Consider the following 22,797-nt stretch of genomic DNA (forward strand, 5'->3'; position numbering starts at 1 on the left):
CAAGCGGATGCATCTCTGCCTCCCTCTCCTGCCTCTGTCCCCGAGAGCTTCGGTTTTGTTCTTTAGGGTTCAATTTCAATAGCCTGCTGACCCTCATTCAAAGTGACATATCGCTTCTCCAGTGTTATTTCCATGATGAGTATTGTATTTTTCAGTTCTAGAATTTCCACTTAGTTCTTTATTATAGTTTTTATTTCTTTGTTGAAATTCTCCACCTGTACATTAATTTGTCCCTTAAGCATCCTTTCTTTTATTTAGAGTAGCTGTTTTAAGTGCATTGTGTTGTGTCAGGGTCTGTTGATTTTTTTTTTTTTTTCTGTTCTAATGACTGTTTTTCTCCTGGTACGGATCAGCTCCAATCCTGGCTCTGCCACTCACCAGCGGGGTGACTTAGCCTCTGCCTCAGTATCCCTATCTGCAGTGTGGGAACAGCCATTGCGAGGAATAAATGAGGTGACGCATGCAGAGCCCTCGGGGGTCCCGGTTTGTGCCCTCAGCATGCCCGAGGCACTGGCCACATGGGTCAGTGATTTCGACTTTCAGGAAACAGATTCAGGAAGTGAGCTGAAGAGAAGAACCTCAAGGAAAACCGTGTTCACTGGAGAAATATTTATATTAGCAACAAAGATTTTTAAAAGCCTCACCTCTGGAAATAGAGGAAAGATTCAGGACAACCTTAATCTACTGATCAGCTGAATGGGCCCTGTGAGCTGGGAGCAAACTGTCAGAAAGATGAAGCGCCCTGTGGCCACCTGGGCCATCCCAGGACCTGGGCAGCGTCGGCCTCTGGGGAGCGAGCAGCTGGCAGCCCTGGGCTGAGGGGGCGGGGAGAGGGCATTTCCCTTTCACTGAAATTGCCCTTTCATTACTTTCTAACGCACTTAGGGAGCCTTGCTGCCAACTCAAAATCCTGGTAAACCAAGGATCCTGTTGGGAAGGGCAGGGGCATCTGTGAGCCGCTTCCCACCTCTGTGCCTGCCACGCTGGCAGCGGGTGAGGCTGGAGTGGCCTCAGAGCCCTTCCGAGCACAGCTCTCCCGGGGCCCAGAGGCGGTGCTGTCCTGGCCGTGGAACTGGGATGGAGGCCGCATGGGCACCTGGCCGGGCTGCTGGGGATGCCGAGGTGGGCAGGGTCTGGCCAGTGGGGGTACCTCTCCGTAGCCTCTACACAAGTCATCCCTGGTCCCCACGAGCGCCCCCTACACACCGAGGTGTGGTTACGAGCCTTCTTCATGTTCCTCCTGATGCGGGGGGGGGGGGGGGGGGGTGGGCAGGGAGACGCCACACCATGGGGTCACCAGGAGTCGGGCGCCAGGGAGGCTACTCACGGATTTAACATCCTCAGGTACTTGATGCCCATCTGGATGGCCTTCTGCGAGCACACCATGGTGACCTCGTGGTCGTGGGCTGTGTAGGCAAAGTGGCTCAGGCGGGCCAGCGTCTGCAGCTGGACCAGGGGGTCCGTCCAGTTGCACTCGGAGACCATCTTCAGCAGCTGCGCGGAGGGCGGGGGGGGGGGGGTGGCGTTCAGTGCGGGGCGACCCTCCGCCCACCGTGGTGGGTGCTGTCCGCTGGGGGCCACTTCATTGCTGAAACCTTGCACCTCGCTGTGGATCACGGAGCGATGTTATCCCGAGACCCGATGGGTAACGGGCCATCTCACGGCAAACACACCGAGGCTAAGTTACCGCATCGCTCGAAGCAAACTTAGGCCCGGGCTCGGGCTCAGGGTCGCCTGTTGGGGGGCAGAGGCCCCGGTGTCCACGCTGCCTCAGTATCCCCAGAAACACCCTGCTCTACATGGAACCACAGAGGAAGCTCAGAGGGGAGCTGCCGAGTGAAACTAAACTCAGGTGCCCTGAGGGGGACAACAGGTGCTGGTGAGAAGGCGGTCACTCAGGCAGGCCAGGTCCCAACGCCGGCCACACTCGGCAAGGCCCTCTGACCCCGGCTCTGCCTCTGAGCAGCAGGATTTGAACAAGTGGCCTCGGGTTGGGGGATTCTGTCTGGCATGCCAACAGGGCATCTGGTGGTGACTACCTGGGCCTCAGGGGGCACAGTGACCCCTGGGGGGAGGGGGCGACACCTGGGGAAGGTGATGCCTGAGGAAGGAGGTGACACCTACGTTAGCCAAGGAGGGCACGGTGAAGTCCATGAGGCCCAACCCGTTGCAGGAATACATCTCCAGGGCGACAAGGATTTTGGTCACGGCGTTGATGTCCTCGTTGGTGCCCTGGGGAAGGAAGCACGGAGCGTCCGTGAGCCCAGGGGACCCAGGAAGGGTCTGGCACACTTGGGACTTCAACCCTGTGAAATACCAGCTCCGTGGCAGTAATCGGAGCTATTTGTATAAAAGTTTCTCTCCCGGTGACTTTCCCACACCATCAGGAGGCAGGAAGTGACGCAGAGTGGTCAGACGACGGGGCTGACCGGCTGCAGGTGGAGGGCAGGCCACCAGCAGAGCGGGAATAGCCTTCCTTCCGTCCCCCTCCAATTGTCCCTCGATCCTGGCCCGCTCAGATGCCCACGCTCACTGCCTCTCCGGTCTCCCTTTCAACCTGTCCCAGTGCCCTCTGGCTCCAGCCAGTGCCCCTGGGAGGCTCCCTCTACGGCCACACACCCATCTCCTCTCCGGGTCCCCGCTTGCTCTCCCAGCCCCCACTCCCACAGCCTTGTGTGCACAGCTTAGGGTCCCAATATCCTGCCAAAGCAGGCCCCCGCTGGCCTGAATGCACCTCCAAATAAGGCCACAGGGAGCACCACTGAGGGTGGGGAGCACCCCCAGAGGCCCAGTGGCTCGGTGGACATTTGGAAGAGTGTCCAGAGGGCTGGAGGAAGGGGAGACACCATGGCCTGGGCAGGTGGAGGGGCCGGGGCAGTGACTTCAGTGGGAACAGCCCTCCGTGGAGGGGAGCACCGTGTACAGAAGGGCACGGCCCGCTGTGCGCTGCCCTCCAGGCTGGCGAGGCCCAAGGGGAGGGAGACGGGGGAGAGGCAGTGCCTGCAGTGCACCTGCTCCTCCGTGCCCAGCTTCGTCCCAATCTGCTGCTGCAGCAGCTGCTTGGCCTTCACCCAGGTGGCGATGAGCTGCTGCCGGGCTTCGATGGGCACGACCTCCTCGGGCACCGTCCCATTGGTCAGGGTCAGGGCAAACTCGCAGACCTGAAATGGGGGTGTCCTTGTTCATACAACCAGGACTCTGAAGAGAGAGACCTGAGCCGAGACCCAAATCATTAACCATACATGGCCCTGGCTCTTGGTGCAGACCGCAACCGAGGCCTGAACACCTGCCAAGCCCAGGCCCGTCCTGGAGCGGCCGGGAGCTGAGGTCTCGGTGTGCGGCTCGCCCTCCCACGCCCTCACCCCTCTGGCACGCGGCACGGTGGCTCCTCGTGCCTTTCTCTCTGAGGGCACCTGCCGAGCGCCCACCTCCTCACCACTCGGGGCAGCTGCAGGTCCTGCGCTTCCCTGAAACTCACTAAGGAACTTGCTTCCCTCCCTGTTTGCTAAGATCCTTCTGGACTAGAAACGGGTGATGGATCTGCCAATGCTTTTCCACATCCATCACGACCACCATGTTTCCTCCACCTCGTGCACATAGATCGGGAGGTAACTTCCATGGGACCAGCGCTCCCACTTGCTCGCAGCCTCTGACCGCGCACGTGGTCTGCAGATGTGGCCCCGGCTGCTCTGCGCTCTCCTGGCTTCGCACCCCTCTTGTCCTCTGCGCCGGAGAAGCCAGCACAGGCACGACCTGGGCCTGAGGGACGTCCGCTCCCTGTTTTTAGGGAAAAGCCTGTTCCTGTCCTCGCTCAGCACCCCTTTTCCCGGCAGATGGACAGGCTGACAGTTTCACCCCCACTGCTCCCTGTCCTCACCCCGGGACCGGGACTGCGGCGAGAGGCCGCCCCGCGAACCCCGCCTCTATACCTCCACCGCCGTTTTGATTTCAGAGATGGCTCCCGAGTCCAGTGGTGTGTGTGATGTGTTTGGTCGAATGACTTTTCTAGATTTTTCTGGCACCTGGGTTGGGATCCAGCTGATAATTAGGCCTCGAGCCAAAGCATTGCAGAGCATCGCCAACGTGACGGGGTCGCTGGAACGCAAGGTGTCAGCGGGTGAAGCTCAGACTCGAGGCGCGAGTCCCCGGAGTCCACAACAGCCGTGCTCACGGGGTCCCCGTCTCCTGGGATTAAGCGGAAAGGTGGCCCCCCACCAGGCAGCACCTGCTCCAGGAGCCATTTTCGGGCCTCGAGGGAGGCAGCTGGCTGTGGCAGCCTGCTCTGGGGACGCGCTGTCCCCTGACACAGGTACCTTCACAGTGGAAGGCGACCCTGGCCACGCGGGCTGGACAGAAAGGCCCCGAGTAGTGGTCAGAGAATTTCCATCCGTCACCAGGGCAAATGGGCTTGTACCGAACCTCCGTGTTTCTCACCAGAAACGAGGTGGCACTAAAGCATTTAAAATGGTCACAGGTGATCTCCGTGTGCTAAGAACTGGGGACTAAGATCCTCGTCTCCAACAGAAGCGCGCAGCACGATGGCCACGAGGAGGCCCAGGCTCGAGGACCCGCAGCCCACAGCCCGACAGGCGCGATGTCAGAGGCCGAGCCGGCCTCACACCCACAGGCGAAGAGAGGCCGCTGGGTACCTCCTCATTTCATGGCCCATTTTCTTTATTATTCATCACTTTAAAAAAACATCACATTGTATGTTGCCGCATTCTGACTCGTTCATTCTTGAATTTCTACTTTAGCATCAGAGACAGGCGGGGCTCCCAGGCCGGCCCTGGGCGGGCGTGCAGGCTCCCGGGAGCCTCCTGGACCCCCACACACTGACCCGCAGCTCAGAGAGGGTGAGTGTTTGGCTCAAGGGTGCACGGCGAGTAAATGGGGACCCTGGGATTGCTGGAGCAGCCCTCCCCGGGGCAGCACTAAAGAAGGGAACACCCGCCTGACCCCAAAGCTCCAGGGCCAGGACTCACCCGTTGTGGCCGACGGCCTTGACGATGGTCAGGAGGTGGTACAAGGCGTCCACCAGCTCCTTCTGCCGCCCGGCCACGATGAGATGGTGGTTGTGGTTCAGGACGTACACCATCGCGTTCTGCACGATCCAGGCCTCCTGGATCTCCTGTCCAATCTCCGCGGACCGCAGCCAGCTGTTCATGGCGTACTGCGACAGGCTCTCGATCCAGCTCCTGCAGGACGCACATGCCACGCTCGCCTCTGAAGCAAGACCTTCCCAACGGGCAGCACAGACCCAGCGTGACGTCTGTCCAGGGCCCTGCCCCGGCTGTGGAGCGGGGTCAGAGAGGTGCCCCTGCTGGGGGTGCCTGCCACGCTCTCCTAAAGAACCCTGGGCCTGCCCAGTCCCCCTCCTCCACCCAGGACATCCCTCGGGCACTCTTGCTCAGTACCTGGTCTACAAACTCCCAGCCTCCCCGTCTGAGGGCAAAGTCCTGCCCCAGGGCCACCCGGCTGCCTGCCCACCTCCGTGGCCGCCCTTCACACACCGGCCCCTCTCCTCAGGGCGACCAGGTCCACTCAGCACTGTGGGCGAGTGACGACTGTCCACCTGGGGCTGGGCAGGGAAACCCTTTCTGTAAAGGGCCGGGCGGTATCTAGGCTTTGCAGCTCCAGGTCATCCCTTTTGTATATCTTCCTCTATGTTAGTTCACAGATTTTTAAAATGTCAAAACCACTCAGCTCCTGGGCTGTACACAACCAGGCCCTGGGTCAGATGTGGCCTGAGCCCTGGTCTGTGGACCCTCCTGCAAATGGAAACTCCTGGGCCTGGGCCCAGACGGGCCTGGCAGCCTCGCCTGGTGCAGCTCTGAAGGCCACAGGGACAGGGGACCTTCCATCAAGTCAAACGATCCGCACAAAGTGGCGCCTGCTCCCTTCCCGGAGCCGGCCGCGGGAGCGCCCTGGTGCACGCGGCGCACAGACAGGCCAGCGCGCTCCTCGGGCTCCAGGGCGCTCCTCGGGCTCCAGGGCGGGCGGCTGGGAGAGCCGCTGCCTGCGTAATGGAAGGAGGGGAGCAGGCCTTCCCCTCCCCCCACCTCCCCGGGCGGAGGGTGAGAACAGTCACGTAGGGCGCAGCTCCTGGGACGGGACGGTACATTCAGTCATTGACCTTAAAAAATACTATTTGATTTAAAAACAACTCGGACTGTCGTTATCAACACAGCCCCCACTTCCCAGGTGTCCGGCTCGAGGCATCTCATGTGGGCAAGTCTCCTGGACGTTCCAAGGGGAATGCTGCCGTTCACACGGGGAGCCATCGAGGCGTGACCCGCACACCTTCTCCTCTGGGCAGATTAGAGAGCAGCCCCTTGCTCTCCTCCCCTAACATCTCACTGTTACCAACAACGGGAAGGTCGGAAGGAACACGAGTCGGAAACCCTGGGTCCCAGTCTTGCGGCTGTTCTCACGCAGGACACCAGCCACGCTCCTGGTTGGACACAGCCCTGCCCTCCTCTCCACACCTCCCCCGGCGGCCACAAAGCCCGCGCTTCAGGGACAGACGGTGCCACAGGGGGCAGAGGACACAGGGACCCCGCCGGTCACGCGGCCCCTACTTGTACGTGTTCCACTCTGAGTTTTCCTCGGGGGACTCGAGCACGTAGCCTGTCGGGTGCTGGCTCAGGTTCTCGGTGGGTTTGGGGTGGTCGTTGAGCTCCACACCCTCTGACTGGAGCAAGTGGACAGTGGCCTGCATAGGAACAGCGCAGCGGGAGAGGTCACGGAGCCACGCCCCCGCCAGGCACAGCTCAGAAACGATTTCTAGGGAAAATGTATAGCAAACATGTCACATTTTGATTTCTATGTTTCCCCCAGAAAAACCCCCAGAGCCCAGGAAACTCCCTGTACACAGTCTCATTTACGGAGCAGCGGTGGGGACAAGTGGAATGTGACGCCTGCACCCCTCACCCACTGTCACTCCACCAGGCAGCGGGGTCAGCACCCCCGGATGCCCACACGGCCACCACGGCGGACTGAGCGGATGCCGGAGGGGACCCGGGCCCGCCGGCCGACCTGTGCACAGGACATACCTCAGCGCTGATGAACCCCACCTCCGCAAACTTCCGCAGCAGGCTGGGGGACCCCGGCCGCTGCAGAAGGACCTGCGAGTGGGCCTTGGCATCTAAAGAGGCATCCGTGCCCCGCTTCTTCCTTCCTGGGGGAACAGCCGCGCTTCAGACAAGGCCCCGGGTCACCAGGCGGGACGGCTGCCCCTCCCGGCTCCGGGGTGGGCAGGTCTCTGAGGGGCGGGCACTGTGCCAGGAGGGGGCGGAGGAAACTCCCCCAGGCGTGTGGGCCCCGGGGGGTGACAAAGGTGTCCCCATCTCTACCTGACGCTACAGACGGCACGTTCTTGGTTTTGCTCCTGCGGTTCTGCCCGCCAAGCCTGCCACCCCCGCCTCCAGGCCGCCTCTCACCTCTCACAGGCCCTGTGTCTTCACTGCCCACTAGACCAGAACTCCTCCAGGGACGGCACCTGGACGCATCCCGGACCCAGCGCCTGCCCACACTCCTGGGCCTGGGAAGCACGCCTGCACCCCTCACCCACGCCATCAGCTCCAGCCTCGGCACTCGGCCCATAGGACCCTTGACATGGCCTTGGGTCTCATGCAAAACAGGTCCCTTCCCTTTTCTCACCCCCTAACAACCCCACAGTGACTGTGAGAGTCAAACAAGATGATTGAATAGGAAGCCAGACGCACAAAAAAGGACCCTTGTCAGCAATCATGGCCCCGTGATCACCGTCACACTCACCGTCCCCCTCTCGGGGTGACTCTATGATCACCATTACTCGCACCATCCCATTCTCAGGGTGACCCTGTCATCACCGTCACTCTCACTGTCCCCCTCTCGGGGTGACTCTATGATCACCATTACTCGCACCGTCCCATTCTCAGGGTGACCCTGTCATCACCGTCACACTCTCGGAGTGACCCTGTCCTCACCATCACTCTCCCCGTCACACTCTCGGGGTGACCCTGTGATCACCATCACTCTCACCGTCCCCCTCTCAGGGTGACCCTGTGATCACCATCACTCTCACCGTCACACTCTCGGGGTGACCCTGTGATCATTGCCGCACTCACTGTCACACTCTGGGTGACCCTGTCATCACCATCACATTCATCGTCACACTCTCGGGGTGACCCTGTCATCACCGTCACTCTCACCGTCACATTCACCATCACACTCTCGGGGTGACTGTCATCACCGTCACTCTCACCGTCACATTCACCGTCACACTCTCGGGGTTACCCTGTCATCACCGTCACTCTCACCGTCACATTCACCGTCACACTCTCGGGGTGACTGTCATCACCATCACTCTCACCGTCACATTCTCAGGGAGCGAACACATGATCACTCTCTCTCCCGGGATGACCCTCACATCACTGTCTCCCCATCACGAACAGTGCAGCCAGCTGCAAACATCTGTAAAATTCTGTTTGCACTTGAAGACCCACCGGACTCAAGTCCTCGCACACTGACCCTTCCCAGGACCAGGCGGCCCCTGCTGGGCTCGCTGCCTGGCAGTGAGCTGGGCGCTGACAGGGGCTGCACCCACCTTTCTTCGCCCGCGCCATCTTCTTCACCTTGACGCTGTCGTACAGGAGGCAGAAGCGGCTGGCTGTCCGGCAAACATCCCATACACCTTGCTTCCGGGCAACCTTGGCCAGCTCTGCCCAAATCAGTACTCTGCTCACCAAAGACCCAAACGAAGGAAAATGTGAACTTGGCTGTGGCTGGTAGAAGCAGAAACCACTAGAACGACTGCTCCTGAGAAGAAGGCACTGGTGGGTCTACAGTTTTAAGGTTGCAAAAAAGCGACCATGAGACAATCAATCTCACAGCCAGGGGCTAGAGGCAACAGGGCGGCCTGGCAGGGGGGAGCTGTCCCCGGGGGACGGGGTGAGAGGGTAGGGGGTGCCCGAGCCCAGTGTCATGGCAGCCACACCCCCGTCGTTTAGTTAACATGCCAGGTGGCTCCCCTGCCAGGCCCCCCAGCCGTGCGTCGCCTCCTGCAGGCCTCCAGGACCACGCGTGGGGCCAGGGCCACAGTCAGCTCGGCCGTTGCAGACGGTTGCTCTCAAGCGACAGCCGCAATGGCTTGGGGGCTTGGCTGTGTGTGACCTGTCCCTCTCCAGGTCCCCACTCACCTCTCCTTTTCATTCTCACTCCCCAGGCGCCGCAAGTGCCCGGAGGCTTTCTCCACGCTGAGGATGTGGTGACGCGCTTTGGCGTAGAGGGCGGTGAACCGGCCCCTGTTTCTCCCGATGGAAACTGAGGACAGAAACGAAAGGCAGACGAGGCTGACGTCATGCAAAGGGTCATGTGACACGGAGGGACTGCACCTCCGGTCCAGGGATGATCTGTGCAGCCACCGTCACGGCAACCCCAGGGCTCTGGCCTCGGACGGAGTGTAGAGGGACCCCTCCCCAGGGCATGTTTAGTCTTTTGATGGGAGTTAGGTCGAGTTCATGGTGCCTGTGTGCGAGGGGGAAGCTGCCAGGCCACTGGGCACAGCGTGCTGCAGGCTAGGCCTGGTCACCCCGCCCTGCTCTGGCCCGTGGCAGCGCCACCCAGGCCCTAGTTGGCTCTCCCTCATGCCGGTGCCTGCCCAGCACCAGGTGTTTGAGCGGTTTGGTGTTGGAGGCTGCCCCTCCTGAGAGCTCCATGTCAGGGCCTGGCAGGCAGAGGGCAAGGTGGCCGGGCTCAGACCTCCTGGTCCCCGCCCGGGGCAGGGCGCAGCGGAGTGGGGGGGCACGCGGGCTCTGCCTCGCAGCTGGAGGCTGGTGCCCCGGGAGGGAGGCGGCACCTACCTTTGGTCTCGTTCTCGCTGTCGAGCACGATCTGGAAGGTGTCGGGGGCCAGGGCCAGGCCCGCGTTCACCAGGAGGGCCCGCTTCTTCCGGACGCTGTCTTTGGGCATGGCTTTCTTTGCCTGCGCAAGGGAGAGATGGTTCCGGTCTTTCCTGAGCGCCCTCAGGCTCAGAAGAGGCGCCGTAGGGCCCGTGCGGCACCTGCTCGATGGCCATGATGGCCTTGTCCTCGGCACGCTCGGGGGACTGGTACAGCATGGAGCAGAGGCGCAGCCGGTTGAAGGCCATCTTGAGCTTCTCCTGGTACCGGCCCTGGCTGTCCAGGCGCATGGCCTTTTGCAGGTGCTCCATGGCGGGCTCCAGGCGGTCCTCGCCCTCCTCGATGCGCGCCATCTCCATGTGCACTTGGCACCGAAGCAGGACCATGAGGCTGGAGAGCAAGCACAGCGTCACGGGGTGCGGGGCACGCTGGCCGCCCGCGAGCGCCTCGGGGGCGCCGTGCAGTGGGCCTCCACACCCTGCAGGTGCCACCTGCCTCGCCTTGAGGACTCACACAGAGAGGAGGTCCCTGCCGGCCACGGGAGGCCCGAGCCCCGCAGGCGACAACAGCCGGGACCTGGCCTCCAGGACTGAGCAGCAGCAGCTCAGCAAACCAGGGTCCTGCTAGCAGGAGCTGCTGCAAGTGAGGGACATGTGACGCTGGGGCTCGCCGCCTCCGTCCGCCGGTGCTGTCTCCCTGTCAGCACCCCGCACGGCTCTCAGTGCTGCCAACTCAGTGCTCCCCACTCGACAGCAGCCCTGCCTCTGCCCCCGGGTCTCCTGGGCTGAGGCACACACACCCACTCACAGGGCACCTGCCCCAGGGCCCATCCCTGCCGGGCACTTGTGCGGGAGCCACAGGCAGCCGGCGGGGCGGAGGCCACGTCTGAGCAGGAAAAGGGAGTTCCTCCCCCTTCCACACGAGACCCAGCGTCTCCAGCACCCTTTAAGGGTGGGTGCCTTCCGGCACTTCGGGGAGAATGAGCTGGATTTCATCCTTATCCCTGGGGTGGGAGAAGTCTGGACTCGCTCTCGCCCGCGCACGTGTCACCCCTCTCGGAGCGGGCAGCCCGGGGCGCCGACGCAGGCGCTACCTGTCCATCTTCTCCAGGATCTCCGCGATGTTGGTCAGCGGCTTGCGCAGGTGGTGCCGCAGGTTGTGCTGCAGCAGCGGGAGACACAGGTTCCACTGCGTGGTGCACACCACGTGGATGACCTGGGGGTCGCCCAGGCGGATGGCTCGCTGCAGCACGACCTCCAGTCTCTGTATGATATTCAGCTGGGTCTGCACAAAAGACAATGACTAGTGTGGGAGCTGGAAAGACGGGTACCAGTCACCTGCTTCGGGTGGCCCCTGGGCGGGCCCCTGGGAGGTCTGAGGGTCAGGGTGAGGTCTCTGCCACGTCCCAGTACCCTCAAATGTGGCACCAACTGGCTCTCACAGCGCCAGCGCGGGAAACCCGCACCCAGCCGAAAACCCGCAGCTCCTGCGCTGGGATTACCTCCACAGCCACTCGAATGTAGATTTTAATTTTACTTTCGAGCCTTAGAGCTTCTAATTCATACTCCAAGCACTCGATCTCGATCAGCTTCCCAGGGTCCTGCACAACGCAGACAGGGAGACTTGGCACGAAGGCAATCACACACAGCCATTAACTTCAACGGCAATTTTAAATAACTCAATGCACTAGGTAGAAATTCAGCAAATAAAAATCAGAACACAAGAATATATTTTAAAATTTTAAATGTTTATAAAAGATACAAAGATTTAAGTGAAAAAGCTAAAAAAAATTTTACCACCTGAGCTGCATACAACAAAGACGGAGGGAAACGTGCCTCCTGGGCTCCACGCCTTTCCCTTCCCTCCCCTCCCCTTCTGTTCCCTCCCCTTCCCTCCCTTCCCCTTCTTCTCCCTTCCCTCCCCTTCCCTCCCTTCCCCTTCTTCTCCCTTCCCTTCCCTTCCCTTCCCTCCCTTCCCTTCTTCTCCCTTCCCTTCCCTCCCCTCCCCTCCCCTCCCCTTCCCTTCCCTCCCCTTCCCGTCTGATCACAGTGGGCAGGTGCCCAGCCACAGTCACTGGCCACTTACTTTGCTGACAATGTCCTTCAGGTCTGAGAGGCAGCTGACGGCGACATCCTCACATTTCAAGGTCAGAGAAAGATGAGCTAATTCAAAAAGCAGGAAGAATCTGGAAACAAAGGCAGAGCAGCAAGGCATCACCACGTGCCGGGAAGATGCCCCCGGCAGCACAGGCGTCCAGTCGTCAGGCACCGAGGCAGGAAGTAAGAAGAGAACACAGAGCCCTGGCCGGCAGCTCGGCTGCTGAGAGCGTCATCCTGACACGCCACGGTTGTGGGTTTGATCCCTGGCCGTGGTACATACAAGAACCAGCCAATGAATGTACAGGTAAGCGGGAAACCAAACGATGTTTCTTTCCCTCTCCTCTCCTCTCCTCTCCTCTCCTCTCCTCTCCTCTCCTCTCCTCTCCTCTCCTCTCCCTCTCCCTCTCCCTCTCCCTCTCTCTCTCTCTCACCAATAAATAACTTTTTAAAACAATCTTTATAATAACATTTACGTGACAATGCCAAGGACCTATGATGGCCTGAGCAACTCTGAGAAAGGACCAAGTCAGAGGACACAGTCAGTCCTACCTGATGGTAGGACACTACAGAGCTGGCGACTCCAGGAACTGGCCCTGGTGTAAGACAGGCAGGTTTCTGAGCTTTGACGTCGGGATCGGGTCATCCTTGCTGGGTGGGGGACCTGTCCTGTGCGTGGCAGGATGCTGAGAGTCCCCAGATAGTGGCAACAGAGTGTCTCCAGACACAGCAAGTGCCCCCGGGACAAGCCCACACCCTCCTGCCCTTTCCCGCACCCGTCACTACCCTAACAGGAATGCCAATGGCTGTGCTGGTGTCAACATCCTCCCCTGGCCCAGCCTTGGGAGGGGGGAGTCCCTGGGGCCCCACCCACCCTGCCTCACCCGTCTCCCACCCACTCTGCCCCTGGACTGACAAGGTTCTGGCAGGCTCAGCCTCCCGCCTCCCTGCCCCACCCTCCCTGAGCTCCGGCCACACGGGCCTGTGGCCCATGTGAGAAGGGAGAACCCACCAAAGTAGAAATGACTGGTTTTAGTCCTTCCTGGTTTTGATCGAACAAAACATTTTCCCCACTCGCGGTGTCAGCGGGCCCCGGAGGGTCAGGCCGAGGAAGCACCTGACGCGCGCAGCAGGCGACCGGGCCTGATCCCCAGCAAGTGGAGGGCACACCTTCGCCTCCCGGCCAAGGACAGCGACCAGATGCTGACCGCACCGAACCGCGAGGAAGCTAAATGCCAAGCCTGCTCCGGGCACCCTCTCTGCCACACCGCAGCGAAGCTACGAGCTCTTATAAAAGCGATGGGGGGGGGGGGGGGGGCGGGGGGGCGCCCTCTCAAGACCTGGGGGGACCTCATGCACGCATGGGGAGAGGCTGTGTCACAGGGCGGGTGGGGACAGCACCCTAGTGCGTGCTCTGCCAAGTTCACGGGTCACCGATGGGGCTACCCGGCAGGAACAGGGGACGCTCGCTGCTTTCAGAAAATGCACCACTCCCAGGAATTCAAGCCAGGATCGTCCGAAACTCTGAACAGGCTCAGAGGGTTCAGGAACCGGGGCGCACAGAACTGAGAAGTTAGCATGATGTTGGGGCGGGGGGGTGGGGTGGGGGGGTGGGGGGAGGTGACCGGAACGCTTGTCTTCCACCTGGAAATGACGGGCAGCCCCTCGGAAAGGTGACCTTGAAAAGCACTTCGGCGAGAGTCTATTTGACTTTCAAAAGCAGGATGTGAAGTTACAGATCCCCATCGCATCCCTTTCTCCCGTCCTTACCGGATCTCGTACCTCCACGTGCAGCTGTGCACCTCTAGGGCATAAACACTTACTTTTCCTCTTCCGTCGAAGGCGGGCTCTGGTGATTATAGAGATCTAACTGCTTATAGGTGCTCTTCAGAATTTTGTTGGCATCTTCAGGTAAATCATTCTTATCCAATTTTCTAGAATTAATTCAAACATAAATAACACAGCTCCTGTTGGGTTTATTCAAATCATCCTAAAAAAAAATACTCTGAGTCCATGAACCTGTTTCTCCCACCGAACACAGGCCTAAAATGAATCCACCTCCTTTCTCTCCTCGGCTCCTGGTCGACACCTCACGCGCCTCACCCGCCCCCACCCCCGGATCCGGCTCTCTTCCTACGTCACTGAAAACGAACACACCCCGGACACTGTGCACCAGCCCCTCTGCCGGGCCAGCCGCACACACAGAGCCCACCTGGCAGGATGCCAAGCCCGTCGCACTGGCTGCCCGGGGACCCAGGCCTCCTCGCTGCCCTGGCCTGTCCCCTATGCTGGCATCTCGCCCACCCGCCCCCCTCTCCGCGGCAGCAGGTCTGTGCCTGGGTGCAATTCCTCTCCCTGGGCCTCCCAGCTGCCCCGGCAGGGTCTCGCCCACCCCTCTAGTTTTGCTGAATTTCCTGGCCAGCCTCCAACCTCCCCTGGGATAGCGGCCCCCCTCCACGGCTGTCCTGCAGCTCCGCCCTCACGGGCACAGCAGAGAGAGGGCGCCGGGAAATCTCACGCCTGTTCTCCCTCCCTAAACACTTACTGTTTTAGAAAGTTAATGTGGAAAGTGATGGCCAGGTTAATGGAACGTTTCTTTTCTTCCTGTAACTGATGCTCGTCCATCAATTCATGACGTACCTGTTATGAAATGGAACAAGATATCAGTTCAGGTTTCAATGAGGAATCAGGTAGAGATCGGATATCGCGTTTAGCTATGCGTTGGCGAATATTCCTTCTTTAACGTTAACATTTGCAATGAACAGCTATCTTTTCATGAATTATGTTTAGTACTTAGTTTTTCATACATCACTTGATTTCCAACACAAGACTTAATAGATGATGAATGCTCTTCATACACGTTGTTATGGTCGTTACTTTACTTTCCAAGTTTTCCACTGTTTTTAAAAGTCAGTGCTGTTTGTTACAGAGGAAATACTCAGAGTCGCAGTGAAGAACAGTTGTTGGGTTGTGTCTGTGTCCCTCGGTGGCTGGACCTGCGGGCTGGTTTCACGCAGGTTTCTGACGGGAGACACTGAGCAAAACTACTTCTCCTGTCTCCGCGTTGGACCAGCCGACTCACCATCACAGAAAACATCTGCTGGTATCTGTGCGGCGCGTGCTCTTTTATGAACGGCGCTGCTGTGGGGCAAAGCTTCGCGGCCTCCTCCTTCTTTCCAGCTTGTAGGTAGCACTCCAGAAGCTCCCTGGGTAACACCAAAGTGGCGGAGAGAAAACGCTGGTGAAACCACTTTCTGTTGCAAATGTCTACTAAGCAGCCTATTACGCTGGTATTATTTTCATGCTGCACAGACTTCGGAAGACATGGGGCCCCCGGGCCAGCTCCGTACCCCGAGCCATCGTCTGGCTTGGCAGGGACGGGGAGGGGGACGGGGACTGGACTATGCGACAGGCTCACACTTTCTGTGTTTTGAGTCAAAGCACACGTCCTGTGGTAACACCCAGGGGATGTCACCTACAGTCAGAAACGTCCTCAGACCAGTCACACAACGCAGGACCCTGGCTACAGAGCCGGAGCAGTGACCGACGCCTGCACCAGGGGTGACTGACCGCCCACGGGGCGCGCGCAGGACGGGTGCCTCCACTCACAGCATCAGCTCTGCCTGCCAGTCCTTGTCCTCCTCCTCCGTCTGGTTTAACACGCTCACGATCTGGGAGAGGCTGGGGATCACATACTGGTAATACCCGGGCTTGAGAAAGGGCCTCACCATTTGCCAGTAGAGGACCGAGGCGTTATAGACCAAGAAGTAATACCTACGGCACAAGAGGAGGAAGTCTGAGACCAGGTCGGAAGCAGAGCCCCTCCCCAGCCCTCTTCTGGGAAGAAAGCTGAGTTCCTCTGTCCCCAGCAGGTGGCAGCAGTCCCCTCTGAGACCTATGGCCCGCACTGCATGAACAAACAAGCACAGCCCTCCCAGGGGCAGCCTGGTGCCCTGCTCAGACACCAGCTCAGCCCCGGCCACCATCACCCGACCACAGGCTCCCGATGCCAGACTGGAGAACACCTCTCTCATTCAGTCACTCCACAAAGTACCCAGCTTCCCATGAAAATATACCACTGAGCAAGGCCTCCTTTGACTGCCAAGGAATAGACAAGAACAGGCAAGAGCAGGGAGAATCAAGGAAGGCTTCCTGGAGATGACATCCTGCTGAGACCCAAAAGGTGACCAGGAATCAGCCAGGAGAGCAGTGCAGGAAAAGAGGACTGGCAGGCGGAGGAGGGAGAGCAGAGCCTTCCGGGAGCAGGCTCTGTGTGCACACCAGAAATGCAAAGTGGGGGGGGGGGGGTCAGGACACCCCTGGGAAGCTGGGCTTCTTCCTGAGGGCTGCAGGGAGCCACCTGAGGGACTGAGTTCAGAATCATAGGGGCTGATTCGCCCCTTTTTCTACAGGCCTCTCTTGGGGGGTTGGGGGCGGGGCTCTGCCTTGTAGGACCCCAGGTGTCTGGCGGTCTTCTCCACTGGCCCTTAGATGCATGCGTGATGCTAATTAACGCTATTACCCAGGAAGGAGAAGGACTCAGGGCGCTGGCAGTAAGACAAGGCTGCTGGTTCTTTTGTGGGTTTACTCAGAGCCCCAAAACCCCTGGCATGCAGCAGCAACCAGGCCCCTCCCTGACAGTGCCCACCGCTCCCGTTTCCTGGCCCCAGGGCATGGTCCCCTTGAAACACCCACTGTCTTTAGAACCTCTGGCTTGAGGCCACCGGGCTTCCCTGTCTGCAGGTCCCCACTGAGGGAGTCTGGGGGCTGGGCCCTGTATCTCCAGTACCTATTACAGGGGCCAGCCAGAGAAGGCCATCAATGGCAGGCAGTGGGACAGTGAGTGAGCGAACCCAGGATTTAAGCTGAAATCTCCTTAAAATGGTGTGTCCTATCTAAAAAGGTTGCGTGCAAGCTTATATAGTATTTTTGATGAAGCAAGTATTAATTAAGAAGAAAATTGTGTTGGAGTCTCAGCCAAATCACCTCCACAGACATGAGGCCTGGGCCCAGGTGGTGGCTGGGGGAACACAGGCCAGTGGGGGCAGCGCAGGGAGGGATGCTGAGCCCCCGAGAGGCCCGGGAACTGGTGAAGAGAGGCCCGTAGAGGTCACCCCAGGTCCCGGAAACCACGGACCAGAGCAGAGGATGCAGCTACGGGGACTGCACCCTCAGCCCAGCTCTACCTTAGAGACGTGGGTGACACGATAAGTGCACGAAACACACAGAGCCAGGAACAGGGAGAACCACCTGGTAGATCCTGGTCTAAACCTTTCACACAGTCCCGGTCGGGAGCGACAGAACCATGGCCTACCTAGGTTCTCCTTTCGCAAAGTTGATCGCTTTCATGTACTGAGTCACGCAATTTTCAAACTCCTCCTAAAACATAAAGAATTGCACAATTAGCTTTAGCCGGTTGGGCTCAGGGGACTGAAGGGTCCCGGGTTCGATTCCGGTCAAGGGCATACTGGTATTCCCAGGTTGTGGGCTGGATCCCCGGTAGGGGGTGAGCAGGAGGCAACCGATAAGGAATTCTCCCCCATCATTGATGTTTCTATCCCCCTCTCCCTTCCTCAATAAAAATATAGATTTTAAATACTTTAAGGTTTGTGTAGCCTGACATAATTTTGGAAGGGGGTGTTAAATATTAACTGTTGTGATTCAAGATGTGGAATTTTGAGGAGAATCGAGGCAACCTCCTGGGGGAAGTAGAGTAGGGCAGACACCTCATCTCACTGACAATCTTGAGAGTGTCCATGTCAAGCCTCCTGGTCCACAGGAACTAAAAGACAACGCAGGGCGCCCTGGCTGGTTTGGCTCAGTGGATAGAACATTGGCCTGCGGACTAAGGGGGCCCAGGTTCCATGCGGGGAGGGGGGGGGGGGCTCGATCCTCCCCAGTAGGGGGCGTGCAGGAGGCAGCCAATCTATGATTCTCTCTCATCATTAATGTTTCTATCTCTCTATCCCTCTCCCTTCCTCTCTGAAATCAATAAAAATATTTAAATAAGCTCCGGGAACCGGCTCTCACCAGATTTTCGGTGGACTTGGGGGCACACAGCTGGGCCCTGCACAGGTGCGCTCGGCCCAGAAAATGGGTGACCGGCCCCTTCGCCTTGAAGTACATCTGGATGCAGTCCTCGCTCACCTCTGGCTGCCCCATCTGCAAGAGAACACCGCCCTGTCGCTGCCTCCTTCCCAAAAACACCAGGCGGAGCTCGAGGTCGCCCTGAGGAGGGCGGGGCCCAGCGGTCTCCCCCTGGGCACCCGCCCCGCGCTGTGCCCTCCCGTCCTTCAGCTTCCAGCAGAAACCCCTCGGACAATGACCTTCAGGGCCTGTTCGGCGCACAGAACGAACAGGTAGGGGCTGAAGCTCTCGGTGGGGTCAAACTCGGATTTCCCCAGGTTGGCGGACTTAATCAACTCGTACGCTCTCTTCAGGGAGGTGGCATCTGTCAGGACAAGCGTTGAGGAAGGCTGGTGAGCACTGAGCAGCGAGGGGCAGTCAGGAGGGTCCCAGAGGGGCCTGGGTCAGGCAGGCAGCCCGGGCCGCGCCCCTGGGTGGCCGCCGACAGGGACAGGATCCCCTCGGCACGGCCCCGCCCCCAGCGGCGCGGCGGGGGAGCCTCAGGTTCAGAATCACAGCCTCCCGGTACCCGCTCCTGGGGGTGCGGGGAGGGGGGTCCCCAGGGTCCGGAGTCTCTCGGAGTCCGGGTCCCCGCCCACCCTGGTGGCTCTCAGCGCGGGCCAGCTCCTGAGTAATGACCAGGTCCATGGCGCCTCTGCCCCGGCGTCTTCCTCAATCCCTTGCAGCCGCTGGCGGTTGCCTAGCGACAGGGGGACGCGGACCGGTCCTACAGGTCGGCAGCGGGGCCACACTTGTCCGTAAGCGAACTCCCCCGAGTCCACCCTATGCGGGCTCCCCAGCCCCCGAAAGCGAGGGCCTCGGGGGAGCAGAGCAGGGCTGAAAACCACCCAGAAACACAGCTTATGAAAAGCTGGCCCGGCTTATCAGACAGTGACAGACCGGGGCGCGTGACAGCTAGGCGGCTGTAGAACCCTACCTCACTCTTACACCAAACATAGCTCTAGAGCAGCGGTTCTCAACCTGTGGGTCGCGACCCCTTCACAGGGGTCGCCTACGACCATCGGAAAACACGTATATAATTACATATTGTTTTTGTGATGAATCACTATGCTTTAAGTATGTTCAATTTGTAACAATGAAATTGGGGGTCACCACAACATGAGGAACTGTATTAAAGGGTCGCGGCATTAGGAAGGTTGAGAACCACTGCTCTAGAGGTATCAAGAAGTTAAATAAAAAATAAAATGAGACCAAAAATTTCCCAAATAAAGCAGATAATTATAAAAATTCTTGGTCTGGGAATAAGTAGGATACAAAACCCAGAGACTATAAAAGAAAGAGTGATGACCCCATAAAAACTTCTAAGTGATAAAAACCTCTTTCAATAACTGGGAAACATTGGCGACACAGCATCCAGGCAGAGGGAGGGCTGATTTCCTTAAAACCCTAAAAATCTGTAGGAAACCACCCAGTTCAACAGACCAACCAGGGAAGACGACATCAACAGCATTTAAACATAATAATCTCATAATGAAGAGAAATACAAATCTGAAGAACAAGGTAGCATCCTTCACCTCTGGGCTGGGAAAGAGAAAAGGGTTTGACAAGACACTGGTTTGGGGAGAATGTGGGAAAATGGAAGGTCATGTCGAGAAGGCTAACCCCTATTTTGTAAAACTGCTGTTTGGAATTCTCTATTTTTTTAGACGGCTTCTTTATTCTAAAAAAAAATAACTTTGCTTTCCAGCCTGCTCGAGCCTGCTTGAATGATGAGGAAGATAAACTTCGCTGTCTGACCTTGTAGGCCAGAGACTAGATACGCCCATCCTCTCATGCCAGGCCAGGTGTATTTTTTAATTGGATAGAACTGTGTTGTTTTCAAGGCCACCAGCGACATAACCACGAAGCACACATAGGGCTGGCTTTTTAATAAAAGGGAAGTTCTGCTTGTAGCTTTGCCCAGAATTTGAAAGGCATTTTTCTCTGGGCCCACTGATGAATAAAGTGTGGTTCCAAACTCGCTGAGCATCGCTTGATTTCTTCCGATCTCTGTAACATTATGGGAGAATAAACTGGTACCACCTCTAAGGAGGGCAACTTGGGAATATCTGTGGAAATTCCCAATGCACACTTCCTTTCCCCCAGAATTCCACTCCCCCAACCTCTATGCATGACTCAGAGTGAGCCCCAACTCCCTGCTTCTCTCTCTGACCTGCGATCTGCCACCTGCCCCGTTTGGGGACCCCAGGCTCTTGGAAGGCTCCAGGCAGCAGCTCCTGGGAGGCCATGGTCAAATAAGGATATCAGGGTGTCACTGGAATCCAGTAACTGTGGGGAAGGGGCAACAGAGGAGACTTACCTTTCAGAGTGATGCTCTACTCTACTCAGGAAAGAACAGGCTATTTTGTAAGACTGTGGCCAGCGCTGACTCCCCCTCACCTGTGGCTCAGAGCAGACATGTAAAGAGAAATGTGTAATGAGATGCAAGAAGTACTGGAGGAACAAAGGGACAGAGGAAGGAAAACCAGGACAGACAGCAGGGCTGGAGCCAGGCTGGGCCTGCAGGCCAGAGAGGTACAGAGTGGGAAGGACGCCAGGGGGGGAGGAAGGCTGGGGTGGGTCTGAGTGCCTGGTCACTTCCTACAATCCCAGGAGGCCGGGCTGTCTTCACTCATTCCATAGGCAGGGCACAGGCGGAATCCTGCCTCGGGGCTCCGGGCTCCCGAGGGTCGAGGGTCGCTGCAGGGTGGGGACTCAGGCTCTGGAACAAACGCAGAGGTTCAGGCCCCACTCCGTTAATGTTAACTCCTTGCTGAGCAGCTGCAGGCCACGCTGGTAAGTCAGGGACCCACCTGAGTCTGGGGGCTGGGACAGAGAGACGGTGCCGAGTGGGGGGCACGGGGCTGGTGCGTGGTGGTGCTTGGGGAATGGTCCCCGGGGAGGCTTTAGGATATTTCACTGCCCAGACCTCCGAGTTTACCTCCTGGGCTCTGCAAGGAGGCTACTGACTAGGAGGGCACACTGGTCTGTGGAGACGGCCCTTTCCTGCGTTTGGGGAAGAAAGAGCCTCCACCTCCTGGCCCCACAGCTCTGCTCCCTGAGGCGCTGGCTGGTATTTTTAGCCACCTATTCAGGGGGCCCTCCCTCCCTCCTGCTAATGGCCTCGTATGAACGGTATGAACGCACTTCCTATTATTCTCCCAGCACCACACACAGCAGGCAGCTAGCTGTTCAAATGCAAGATCCGCCGGCTCTGATGGGCTGCACAGTGATGTGACAGAAACAGAAGATTTCACCATCTACCCATCCAAGTTGGCGACTGAATTGGGATGGCAGCTCTGACCCCGCCACCCTCACACAGACGGCGACAGCTGTGCTGAGCCTCGGACCCTGCCCTCCAAGTGCCTGCATTCCCCGGGGGCACCTGGCACCGTCCTTGCTGTTCCCTGAGGTCCTGGCACGGGGCAGCCTTTTGGTGGATACCATGGGGCCCCTGCAGGGTCTGGGTCCTCCGGGTGAGCCCGACTGTGGGGACAGAGAGAACTGCGCCCTCCACGCAGAGGGAGCATTTTGGATTTGTGTCTCTTCTTAAGGTTTGGCCTCCCCTGCTCCTGGGAGCCTGGGGACTGCCTTTGTTGTGCTCAGGAGCTAGAATGTTGCAGCCACGCGGGCTCCCCCAGGACCTTCCAGGCACTCCAACCCCTCCCTCCTCATCAGGCCGCTGTGGCTGCCCCACCCGCCTGGTGATGAGGCTGCTGGGAGTCAGGGCTGAGAGCTCTGTTCTCACTGGGCGCAGTGGAACCCGAGGCTCTCCACGTGGCCTGGGTCCCAGCAGGACAGCTCCAGGCCCTAGCGGGACTCCGCTTTCGCACTCCAGTCCTGTCCTGCGTTCCTCCCGCCACCTCCCATCTCCATGCCCCACGGTGCTCCCTGAGACACCCTCCCAGTAACCTCACACTCAGACCCACAGGCTGAGACAGACCCACAACAAAACCAAACTCCCTCCTGGAGATGGGCGCTGGCCTTGGGGCTAAGCCAGCTCAGTGTCCAGTGGCTTCAGCACCAACATCCATGTCTGACTGGCAGAGATGACCACATATCCTGCCCACCTGCGGAGGCTGCTGAGCAGGTGAACAGGGGCGTGGACAGAACATGGGGTTGGGAGATAGTAGTGCCTCTGGGGATTTGGCCGTTCACACCCTCAGCCTGGTCCCAGACTTTGCTCCCCGATTCCTTTAGAGAGAATATGCTCCCAGGCAAGCAGTTCTCCTGCGACAGAGCCTGACGCCAGTGCCATGCGTCAGCCCCAAGGCCCCAGTCTCGGCTGTGAGACGCCACAGACTTTCCTTTTGTGAGAAGAGCATGCCTGAATCCAGACTGTCCCGCTCAGGCTCGGGGTATGTGGGCCACGGTGGGCCTGGGACTCTGTCTGCATCCACATGTTACCAAACTAAGCCCAACCAGGGGCGCAGGCGCAAGGGGACTCCCAGTACCCCTGCTTCTGCCTCGGGAGGCGGGATCGCTGAAGCTGTGAGAGGCTGGAAGGGAGCTGTCACCAGTCAATGATGCCGGCAGCTAGCTCAGAAGTCGGGAAGTGTTTTGACTGAGGTTGGCTTTAATTACACTCCTAAAGGCTGGAGTCAGAATAAGGGAGGAGTTTGCAGAAGCAAGAGGGAATGTCAGCATTTCTGTGCAAATGCAAACCATGGCCTCAAGCCTGTGTCCTGGGAGCC

General features: G+C 58.8%; 1 protein-coding gene across 1 annotated transcript in view; it reads right to left on the reverse strand.

Annotated features, from left to right (window-relative positions):
• The window catches only part of CFAP46 (cilia and flagella associated protein 46), a 55,449-nt gene extending 36,680 nt beyond the window's left edge, over window positions 1-18,769 (reverse strand). Inside the window, exons 1-22 of the mRNA XM_036337362.1 lie at window positions 18,703-18,769; window positions 18,304-18,428; window positions 18,008-18,139; window positions 17,292-17,356; window positions 15,587-15,751; window positions 15,060-15,183; window positions 14,523-14,617; window positions 13,801-13,911; window positions 11,967-12,066; window positions 11,383-11,481; window positions 10,975-11,165; window positions 10,043-10,271; window positions 9,843-9,963; window positions 9,180-9,303; window positions 8,588-8,718; window positions 7,053-7,177; window positions 6,579-6,712; window positions 4,983-5,195; window positions 3,930-4,095; window positions 3,012-3,161; window positions 2,125-2,232; window positions 1,328-1,494 (exon numbers count right to left, since the gene is read on the reverse strand). Of these exons, the coding sequence (XP_036193255.1) occupies window positions 1,328-1,494; window positions 2,125-2,232; window positions 3,012-3,161; window positions 3,930-4,095; window positions 4,983-5,195; window positions 6,579-6,712; window positions 7,053-7,177; window positions 8,588-8,718; window positions 9,180-9,303; window positions 9,843-9,963; window positions 10,043-10,271; window positions 10,975-11,165; window positions 11,383-11,481; window positions 11,967-12,066; window positions 13,801-13,911; window positions 14,523-14,617; window positions 15,060-15,183; window positions 15,587-15,751; window positions 17,292-17,356; window positions 18,008-18,139; window positions 18,304-18,428; window positions 18,703-18,751 (2,924 nt within the window). The 5' untranslated portion in view covers window positions 18,752-18,769. The remainder of the gene's footprint in view (window positions 1-1,327; window positions 1,495-2,124; window positions 2,233-3,011; window positions 3,162-3,929; window positions 4,096-4,982; window positions 5,196-6,578; window positions 6,713-7,052; window positions 7,178-8,587; window positions 8,719-9,179; window positions 9,304-9,842; window positions 9,964-10,042; window positions 10,272-10,974; window positions 11,166-11,382; window positions 11,482-11,966; window positions 12,067-13,800; window positions 13,912-14,522; window positions 14,618-15,059; window positions 15,184-15,586; window positions 15,752-17,291; window positions 17,357-18,007; window positions 18,140-18,303; window positions 18,429-18,702) is intronic.
• Window positions 18,770-22,797: the final 4,028 nt, after the last annotated feature.

The sequence above is a fragment of the Myotis myotis genome, unplaced genomic scaffold, assembly GCF_014108235.1.
Source record: "Myotis myotis isolate mMyoMyo1 unplaced genomic scaffold, mMyoMyo1.p scaffold_m19_p_15, whole genome shotgun sequence".
NCBI lineage: Eukaryota > Metazoa > Chordata > Mammalia > Chiroptera > Vespertilionidae > Myotis > Myotis myotis.